The sequence below is a fragment of the Melospiza melodia genome, unplaced genomic scaffold (assembly GCF_035770615.1).
Source record: "Melospiza melodia melodia isolate bMelMel2 unplaced genomic scaffold, bMelMel2.pri scaffold_61, whole genome shotgun sequence".
In the NCBI taxonomy this organism is placed as follows: Eukaryota; Metazoa; Chordata; class Aves; order Passeriformes; family Passerellidae; genus Melospiza; species Melospiza melodia.
In genome coordinates, this window is record NW_026948800.1 from 2,600,429 (window position 1) to 2,611,289 (window position 10,861).

Below are 10,861 nucleotides of genomic sequence, written 5' to 3' on the forward strand. Positions count from 1 at the left end.
CTGGTTGCTGCAGGAAAGGGGAAAACCCTGCGACATTTTGGGGCACATGGAACCAAGAAAACCCTTGTGACACTGTGGGGCCTGATAGAATCAAGGTTCCTTTGTGACACAGAGGGGCCACATGAAGCCAAATATCCATTGCGACAGTTTGGGATCTCATGGAACCCATTGTTTGTTGTGACAAGGAGACCATGGATCCAAGGAGACCATGGTATTGCTCATGGTTTATGCAAAACTTTTGCATTAATCTTGGAATCATGGAGCCCATTGTGACACAGCAGGGCCCCGTGGAACCAAAAGTCCATTGCCACAGAGCAAGGCCTCCTGGAACCATGGAGTGCAAAGGTCTAAAACATTTCCTGCACAGTTCTGCCTTGGGTGAGGGGAACATTATTGGTGGCAGCTTGGTCTTGACTTGAGGAGTGTGTCTGCTTTCAGTGGGGAAACTCAGCAGTTTTAGATTCCTTCAAAAACTACAAAAAGCGAAAACCCCTCTTAGGCTGAGTGCAGCCAGCTCTGCAAGCACAGCAGGTCCCAGGGGAGTGAGGACAGACAGGATGGGGCATGGCAATGTGGAGCAAGGTTGTCCACACTGGGTCAGAGCTCCAGGCACAGCTTCTGTGAGGAGGCCAGAGCTGCTGAGGAGAGACCCTGGGTCAATATCAATCACAGAATGCTGCAATTGTCTCTGCTCCAAAGAGAGCACTAATAAAACACATCCCTTAAAATAGTAGTGCATATTTTTTAGAAGCTCTTTGAAATATTTCTCCATAACTGGAGTAGGAAATCTAGAAACCTAGGAGAGGCAAGGACGCTGTTGCAGCTTCAGGCCCAAAAAAATGCAAACAACAGTGTATCCTTTGAAGCCTTTTAATAAACCTACTTTTTTCCTGTAACACTGTCCAGCCTCTGTTCTAGGCAGCTTCTCAAGGCATCAAGGCCTGGCAGGCTGGGACACCTGAGGGCCACCTGACAGGTCCAGCTGATCCTGGCATGTCGAGGGCTGCTGCTCATCAGCCCCTGGAGCACTGGGGCTCTGGGCTCTCCTTCCTGTGGAAAGACATGTCCTCTCCTCCAGGTGCCTGTGGCCAAAATCAGGATTCCTCCTCCGGATTTCCATTTATGCAAAGATTGTTCCCAGATGAAATCCACCAGGACAGACAGATGTGGTTGGCTTGGCCACCCAGGGGCCACCTTTAATCTGCCTTTGAAACACTGGGACCATGTGCTTTTCTTTCTTATGGGAAAAAGGCACCTTTAATATCCAGGCACCCATGGCCAAAGTTGGGAATCCACCTCCAGAATTCCCTATATCCAGGGATTTCTCCCAGACAAAAGGTTCCAAGAGGGACAGATCTGGCTGGCCTTGGTTTCTGAAAGAGCTGGTTCTCATCTGCCTTTGGAACACTGGGGCTCTATGCTTTCCTTCCTAATGAAAAGAACTCTTCTTCCTGTCCTAGTGCCCACAGCCAAAACTGAGATTCCACCTCCAAAATTCCTCATGTCCAAGGATTTCCCCAAGATGAAAGGTGCCAGGAGAGACAGATTGGGCTCTCTTGGCCCATGGGTGGTAACCTCTTGTGTTCTTCCAAGAAACTTGGACTTCACACTTTTCTTTCCTGGATGGGAAAAACCATCCAGCTCTATCAGGTAGCCATGGCCAAAGTGTGGAAGCCACCCCCAGAATTCCCTATATCCAAGGATTCTTCCATGACGAAAGCTGCCAGGAAAAAGCAGGTCTGGCAGACTTGACATCTCAGGAGCCTTCTCTCTCTACTTCAGCTGCCAAAATTTGTATTCCACCTGCAAAATTCCCTATATCCAAGGGCTGCTTTCTGACAAAAGCTGCAAGGACAGAGCGGTCTTAATGGCATTGGCCTCTGATTGCCGCCTTTCATCTGGCTCTGAAACACCGGTGTTCCATGCTTTCCTTCCTATGGAAAAGAACCGTCGTTCACCTCCAAGCATCCAGGTCCAAAACTGGTATTCCACCTCTAAGATTCCCTATATCCAAGGATGGCGCCTAGACAAAATCTGCCAGCACCGTCTAATCTGGCTGCTCTTGGCCTCTGGTGGCTGCCACTCATCTGCCCCTGGAACACAGGCTTGGTTGTTTCCTTCCTATGGAGACCATGGTGACACTATGAGGGCCTGGTGGAACCATGGAGACCATTGTGACACTTTGGGATACCATGGTGACACCATGGGGTGTCATGGAACCAAGAGACCACCATGGCTCTATGGGGCCTCATGGGACCATCGTGACCCTTAGGACCCTTCAGGGCCTTGTGTAACCAAGGGGCCACTGTGACACCTCAGAGCCTCATGGAATCGACAGGGGCACTGGGACATTGCGGGACCCTGTGGAACCAGGGGAACATAGAACAGATCTAGCTGATTTGGCCTTCCAGGGGTGACTTGTCAAATCTGGCTGATGTTGGACTGACAAGGGCTGCCTCTCATCTGCTCCTGAACCCCTGGGGTTCCCTTGCTTTCCTTCCTATGGAAAGAACTGTCTCTTTTCTCAGATACTCATGGACAAAATTGGTAAGTCCCAGTAAAATCTTGCTGTATGCAAAAGTATCTCCCAAAAGAAAGACCTGCCATCTCTGGCTGGCCTTGGCCTCTGATGGTCACATCCCATCTGCCTCAGAAGCAACAGGCATGTGCAGCAGCTGCAAGACAGCCCTGACAGAGCCAACTTGGGCAGCACTTTGGCCATGGCTGCTGGCCCTGGGCCTGAGGCAGGAGCAGGAGACAAGTGACCCTTGCAGGCTTGGGCCCTCATTACCTCCTTGTCCCTGCTCAGCAGCCTGGCAGGGGCCGCCCCATGCTCCTGCCCTTGCCATTGCACATCCCCACATGCCAGTGCCCATCCCGGGAAGAGCCCTGAGCAAGGAGGGAGGGACAGGATCTGCCTGGCCAGGGGCTGGGGCCCAGGCCTTGGCCCTTGGCATTCCTGAAACACATCCAGCTTTGCTCAGCACCAGAGACACCTTTGCCTTGTTTGTCCCCAGCTGTCATCACTGTCTCCAGTGTTTTGCTCTAACTGGAACCTGGGGACACTTCCTCAGAGGGACTTATTAAACTACAAAAAACTTTGGAGTTTCAATTTAAGTTTGAGTTCTTCAGAAGTGTTTTGAACACTGTCTCAGGGATTGAGTCTGATGTAAACAACACCAAATCCCCAAGAGGCTCATTAAAATCCTTGTGCCATGTCTGTGCTGCTGAGCTTTAAAGGAACAGCTTTCCTCAGGGCCAGCTCCTCTCCCAGCCCAGCAGGGCTGAGGGCTCTGCCTGCAGGCACTGAGGGGACAGGAGCCAGGCAGAGACAGGCTGAAGGCAATCAGGATTGGGAGGACATTGAGCTGAGACTTCACTTGGGGAAGCATCTTCACAGCCCTGGGCATGGTGAGTGTGTGGGTGCAGGACAATGTCCCCTGTGCTCCTGGAGGGATCTCCTGAAGCCAGCACACCCCACAGCCTGAGCGATATGTCAAGAGAACTCTCCTAGTTTCTCTGTGGCACAGGAGGAGGAGGAGGAGGAGGAAGATACGATGCAGAGCGGGGCTGCCCTGGGCTCTTTTAGAGGGAAAGGTCAGGACTGCTCCTGCTACCAGAGATGGCTGCAGGGGGTGAAGCTAGGGCTGCAGCCATGACTGCTCAGGGCTCCAGCTCATGCCCAGCTCATTTCTGTGGGGACTTGTCATGAGGTCATTCAGGGCAGGGGTTTCCTGCTTGGGTCTCTGCTTTCCCGAATCTCTGCTCCCACTTTTCCCTGGCACTGCTTGGGCGCAAAGGAAACTCAGCTGTGCAGGGCAGAGCAGGGGCTGAGACTTTTAAACCATCACCCTGAGGATTTCTGGGCACCTCAGCCAAGTCCTGCACCTGCCCAGCCTCCACATCCATGCACCATCACCTTTTCATGCTTCCCAGGCTGGGGGAGCTGTTCTTTAATCCCTGCAGGGCTGAGCAGCTGCAGGGCAGGGCTGGCCCAGGGGCTGGGCTGGGCTCTGGCAGCTCTGGCAGGGAAGGAGCCCAGGGCCACAGGACCCGCTCAGGCTGGGACAGCTTCAACAGCAGAACTATGGGCAGGGAGGGAGGGAGGCAGCGCTGAGGGAAGCTCTGCTGCAGGGCAGATGTGGCACCTGCTGGGCCTGCCCTGCAGGGCACACACTGCCCTGAGCAGCACAGCTCTTGTGTCCCCTCGCAGCCAGCACCACCCTCAGCCCGGGGTCTCGGGGCCCTCAGTCCCTCCTGGGCCTGCAGAGCAGCCCCAGAGATGAAGGGCATCTCTGCGGCCATGTGCCCATTCCCTGCTGACCAAGGCCTGAGGGCCACTGTCCTGCCCTGCTGCTGCCTGGCAGGGGCTGGGCAGGACTGGCCAGGGAAAGGCTTTTCCTCAGGCCCGGCTCTCTCTCTCTCTCCTTGCCTTGCCCAGGTGCTGCTGGCATTGCTGAGGGGCTCTCTGCAATGGCAGTTCCAGCTGCAGGGCCAGGCCCAGCCCTTGGGCTCCTCCTGTGCAGGCTGAGCACAGCAATGGGGTGTCCCAGCTCCCTGTGCCCGGGGAGCTCTGGGCAGAACAGCCTGGGAGGCTGGCAATGAGCCCACTCTCCTGACTCTGGGAAAGGCAGGAGCCACTTTGTGTGCCAGGGATCCCTCTGCTCTCAGCAGTGTCTCCTGCCTGTCCAGGGTAACACGGGAGTGGATCTCAGAAAGTTGCAAGTCCAGGGCAGCTGGAGCAGGAGAGAGGGACAGAGCAGCTCCCCTCAGTCTGCACTAAGCCTCAGACAAACCTCCTCCCTCTCTGGACTCTCTGTTCTCCCCAGGTGCAACAGAATCTCTCATTCTACATTCTGTTATCCCCATCCCTTCACTTAAGCAGCTCCTCTTCCTTACTGGAAGATTTTTTGTCCAAGTCCAAACACCAGGACAGATCCCTGTCCTCACTGTTCCCCTGCACTGACTGGGGGTTAGGGGTGACTCCCAGGTGTCCTGCAGGCCAAGGTCCAGCTCCTTGCACAACATTGGCCAGCAGCAATCAGGGCTCCAGCAACAAAGGTGAAGGAAGATCTCCTAGAGAGAGGCAGGGGGAGGTGTTCTGTGGCAGGAAATGTCTATGAAAAAGGACTTTGAGTTTCCTGTGAGGCATCTCCCCCCATTTGTCTCTGGATTTTTCTCCTTCAAAAGGTTCCAATGTCTGGAGACAGCAAATGTCCAACAGCAGCTCCATCAGCCACTTCCTCCTGCTGGCATTGGCAGACACACGGCACCTGCAGCTCCTGCACTTCTGCCTCTTGCTGGGCATCTCCCTGGCTGCCCTCCTGGGCAACGGCCTCATCATCAGCGCCGTAGCCTGCGACCACCACTTGCACACGCCCATGTACTTCTTCCTGCTCAACCTGGCCCTCAGTGACCTGGGCTCTATCTGCACCACTGTCCCCAAAGCCATGCACAATTCCCTCTGGGACACCAGGAACATCTCCTACACAGGATGTGCTGCACAGGTTTTCTTCTTTCTCTTCTTTGTGTCAGTAGAGTTTTTTCTCCTGACCATCATGTGCTATGACCGCTACGTGTCCATCTGCAAACCCCTGCACTACGGGACCCTCCTGGGCAGCAGAGCTTGTGCCCACATGGCAGCAGCTGCCTGGGCCATTGGCTTTCTCATTGCTCTGCTGCACACAGCCAATACATTTTCCCTGCCCCTGTGCCATGGCAATACCCTGGGCCAGTTCTTCTGTGAAATCCCACAGATCCTCAAACTCTCCTGCTCCAAATTCTACCTCAGGGAACTTGGGCTTCTTGCTGCTAGTGCCTGTTTAGAACTCACATGTTTTGTGTTCATTGTTTTCTCCTATGTGCAGATCTTCAGGGCCGTGCTGAGGATCCCCTCTGAGCAGGGACGGCACAAAGCCTTTTCCACATGCCTCCCTCACCTGGCTGTGGTCTCCCTGTTTGTCAGCACTGGCTTTTCTGCCCACCTGAAGCCCCCCTCCATCTCCTCTTTATCCCTGGATCTGGTGGTGTCAGTTCTGTACTCAGTGGTGCCTCCAGCCCTGAACCCTCTCATCTACAGCCTGAGGAACCAGGAGCTCAAGGCTGCCCTGTGGAAAATGATGAATGGATGATTTCTGAAGCCACCAATTTCCCATTTTCTACTTCACAGCTTTTGAAATAGAACTTGTGACAGGCCAACAGACGTTCCCATGTCCTTTGGTAATCTTCAGTGGGTTTTTCTCTTAAAAAACTATCCTCAATGAAACTTTTTAATCCCCCCATCAAATTCACTGTCTGCCTCTTGAATGTGACCCATAAGCTCTGCAAACTAGGGCTTGGGCTATTGCGTTATTTGAAGAAAATAAAATGCCTTGCAGTGCCTGTTTTATCTGGTCTCCCAGCTCTGAGACCTGCATGAAGTTAGAGGGGAGAAGGAGAAAACAGTCCCAGCAGAGCAGCATGGCCAGGGAGCAGCAGGGATTGGTCCTTTCAGAGCTGTTCTGCCCAACTCCACCCTGTCATTCCCAGCCCTGCTGTGGCTGTAAGGCCGGAGTGCTCTGGCTGCTTGGTCACTGTCCTGCTGCGTTTCCCTGCTGTGGCCACAGGCTGGGACAGGCCATGGGCACTGCTGGGACACAGCTGGGCTCCAGCACAGCAGCTCCATCAGCAAAGGGCATCTCATGAGGGCAGGGCAGGGAGGCTTTGCTCCCCTCCAGAGCTGCTGTCAGCAATGTGCTCCAGGAATCCCCTGGCACAGCAAAACCCAGTGCCTGGGGCAGGGGGGGAGTGTGCAAGGGGGGCTCACAGCAGTGTCCTGGCACAGCCAGAGCTCCTGGCATGGACCTGAGGCAGCAGCAGAGCAGGGCCTGGACTGTGTCTTTGTTCTGGGGACAGCCTGGGAAGGTGCCCCAGGGCAATTGTCCCACACCAGCCCCTGCAACCACCATTGCCAGCACTGGCCTCTCCCTACCTGCAGGAAGTATTTTGTCCCTGCACGGAGGGACACCAAGTGACCAGGCCAGCAGGCTATGTTTGCTCTGTACTGAGGAGATCTCAGCAGTGCATCGTGTGTGGGGGGGAGATGAACCCCAGTGAGCACAAACACCATCAGCAGCACCCGGGGGTGGCACAACTCCAGTGGCACAAACAGGGCCTTGAGGCCACTTCACTCTGGAAGTAACGTCCTCTGGGAAAACACCTGAATTCTTTGCTGGGTTGTGGTTAGGACTGCATAGAGAGAAATATCCCAGGCAGGGAGGCTCCAGGAAAAAATGTTCAGGGCAGCCATGGACTGCACAGACAGACATTGGATACAGTGAGGGTCTGTGGGGAGAAATCAGAGCTGCCTCCCTTCTGAACCAGCCCGAGGACCTGGACAGGGCTGTGCTGTGTTCTGGGCACTGACCTGGAACTGAGGGAGGTGGAAAAGGCCTTTGGTGTCAGGGCTGTTGAGAAGGCTGGGCAGTGTCACTGTGGGACCTCTCTCAAATCCCTTGGAAAGGCCAGAGCCATCCCAGAGAGTCCTGGGCACTTGGGAAGGGCAGACATGGAACCAGTCTGTAAACAGAGCAGGGAGGGGGACTGGGAGAGTCACAGCCTTCTCAGGCTCAGTAGGGAAGGGGATGTGGCAAATCCTCCTGCAGCCATTCCAGGCACTGGCAGGATGGGGCAGGGACTGCAGAACCCACGTGGGAGGGAAAAGAAGGGGATGTTGTGTGCCCAGACTTCAGCCAGGCCTGGGACAGAGTCTGCTGTGGTCTCCTCAGAGCCAGACTGGAGAGAGCTGGGCTGAAGGCATGGAACATGGGCTGGGTGGGAATTTGGCTGAACAATGAGGGTCAGATGTCATCCATGGTACAGAGTCCTCTTGGCAGCCACGCTCTGGTGACATCCCTCAGTGACCAGCCCTTGGCCACCACTGTGGAATATTTCTATTGTCTCTAAACCCGCATGAAATGTACTTTCAATTCCTTTGTGGATGCTGCCAAATTTCAGGGAGTCTGTGACTGAACTCATCTAGTTCATGGTGACTGCAAAATGTAATTGGGCAAGGTGACCGAATTGGGTAAATTTGTCTTGCCATCAGGTGCCAAGCAAGCCCCAAGAAGAGGCAGAGAAAATTTATGCATCAGAAGAAAGACAGTTCAATAGGGAAAAACCCAAACCAAATGAAAAAAAAAGACCCCAAACCAAATTAAAAAAACAAAGCAAGATCTACCCAAAGCAACAAAAAAACCCCACAAACAAACCAACCACAAAAAGCAAAGGCCACAAACAGAAGAAAAGCAAATCCACCGGAAATCTCTAATCAGCAGAAAATGTTTAATCACATTATGGCAGGAGAGGATTCTGTATGTGTAGGTGCTGTTTTGAAAGAAAAATGTCTTAAAAAGAAAAGAATCCCCTACCCCCCTTGTGCTCCCCGCTTCTCTCAGTTGATTGTGGATCATGGTGTGACATGGAATGGAACATCCCTTGGGTCAGCCCAGCCCGGCTGTCCCATCCCTGTTCCCCAGGAACACTTGCCCACCCCAGACCCATAGGTTAGGGGGGTTGCAGACGCCTCATGCATGGGAGCACTGAGACAAGGACAGGAGAACAGAACATTTACTCTTGTCAAGGACAGCAGAACAGAACAGAACAGCCTTGGAGAAACTGATTGAGGATGTACCTCTGGCAAACAGAAGTCACACAAATACAAGCAGGATGCCAGCTCTGCAAGGTTGACAAAGCAGAAGTTATGCAAAACAATAATATTGCTCTTACTCAAAAGGAGGGTTCAAGGAACAGCCACCTAAAAAGGACACTGGATGTTGAAGACAAAACCCAAAGAACCATGAAAGGATTTGTGATAAGGGGTGCAACTATGTCAAATAAACTCAAAGGAAGTGGAGATAGCTAATGGATACATAATGAGTGTGTGTGATAAAAACTCTGTTCATTCAATGCTTAATGCACTCCAATGGAGGGAGGATGGCCCAAGGGACAACCATACTGTAATAAAGAATACCAGCTTTCAAATACTCCAAACTCTGTTCAGAAATTTCTGTCCAGTTTGTTTCAGTATCAGTGGTGTCCTTGGCTCTATTATGCCCCACAGTTTCACAAAGGCCCCTTGGCTCCATGAGGTCCTGCTGTAGAACAATGGACCCTTGTTTCCATTGGGTTCTGTACTGTCAAAATGGCCTCCTTGGTTCTTGTCCTGGGGTGACGTTATGATGTTGTATCCCCATTCATCTGTTCTGTGCCTTTAAGACTGGCTCTGAAGAGTGGAAGTTTTGTTTGGATTTCTCTTATCAGGGACACAGAGACAGGCAGTACATAGGGCTGTTTTTCACTTCTTGCTTCAACTTGCTGCTTTGCTTGCTCCCTTTTCTGCTCTTGCTTCTGCTCTGCTTTGGCCTCTGCTTATTACCTAGTTCTAGCTAAACAGTCCAAATTCCTTCCTGGACTGTTTCTCCTCTCCTGTTCCTGTGACCATCTCAAACCTGCTCCGGACTGGGACCCGGGAACACCGTTCAGCTGCAGCAGCTGCCCCAGCGCCGGAGGGACTGAGAACAGAGCAACCACCCCCGGAAGAGACTTTCTGATTTTGTCATCTTTCTCAGAGCGGTGTCATCAGGTATTGTTCATTTTGTGTGCTGGGAGGTGCTGTGCCTGAAACAAACAGGTTCTTTCCACCTCTCTCCAAGGAATTTTTTCCCGAACCGGTTGGGGGGAGGGGTCATGTGGGTTTTGCTTTCCAGAGGGACCCTCCTTTGCAGATTCTTTAACAAATTTGCCCTAAACCAGGACAAAATATTGGTGCCCAAACGTGGGGCGAGAGAGAGAGTGGAAAAACCCTGTTTTGACTGCATTTTAGTTGCTATTACTCTGTGTTTGTTTAAATCAGCTAATAGTCATGCTTTTTGAATTCATAATGTTTATTGGGGTGAAGGTTTGCATGCATTTCTGGTCCCTAGGGTTTTTTGAGATTTTAATACCTCTATGGTCCCTAGGTTTATTTTCTTATCCAGAAATAGCTTTAGTATTGCCCCTAATACGTAGTTTTTACATCAGAGGGGCAGTGACCAGAGTAGCTATCCTGCTGGGCTTGGTGGCAATAATGTGCAAGAAGTTTATAAACATGCTAGGGTCTGCTCCAGGTATGAATGGTTCATGGCTATGGTTATGCATCCAGTTTGTTGCAGGAGGAGCAGGAGGGAATGAGGTTTTCAGCCTCTGCTTTCCTTCTTCTCCTGTGAATCAGTTGCATCACTAGTGAAGGATATTCAGTTTCCCCTCAATGTTAAAGAAACCATCTTCCTGGTATTCAATCTGGTAACCTTCCTCTATACAGCCTGCTACTTCTCTAGAATGAGGGCTGAGATTTCTAGACGGGCTGATGAGACCCCTGACTCAGGAGTAGACCCCGGTGTGGAAAATACTAAGTGGTGTGGGAAATGGGAGGATATGGGCCAAATCCTGAAGGAATTCTCTGACCCTATAGTCTGGGATTTTCCCCATGAACAAATTCAGAACCCAGATGAGGTGGGGAAATATCTGAAAGAGAAGTACCAGGATGAGCCTAAGGAGAGGAAGGTCATTGCAGTGAGCTGGGCCCTGGCATATGCTTATCACACACTGCTAGATACTGTCGGGCAGCAGACAGAGGCAGGGGGGCAGGGAGATAAATCAGCAACTGTCCCGGTGACTCAGGCTGCAGCTAACACTCCAGGCTCGAAGCCAGCATCTAAACCCATGGCTGTTGCTACCAGCACTAGAAGTGGGAAATGCACGGACAAGACCAGTCGACCAGTGGACGATGATGATGATGATGAAGGTGAAGGAGAAGGAACCTCAATGCCTCCTGACATAAAAT

The 10,861-nt window shown here is 52.2% G+C and overlaps 1 protein-coding gene across 1 annotated transcript; it reads left to right on the plus strand.

The window, feature by feature from the left end:
• Positions 1 to 5,324: 5,324 nt before the first annotated feature.
• On the plus strand, positions 5,325 to 6,131 carry LOC134413915 (olfactory receptor 14A16-like; the record flags this gene model as incomplete). The annotated part of the gene is made up of 1 exon (XM_063147936.1): positions 5,325 to 6,131. A coding segment is annotated over one exon (807 nt), but the record flags the coding sequence as incomplete, so codon positions are not given.
• Positions 6,132 to 10,861: the final 4,730 nt, after the last annotated feature.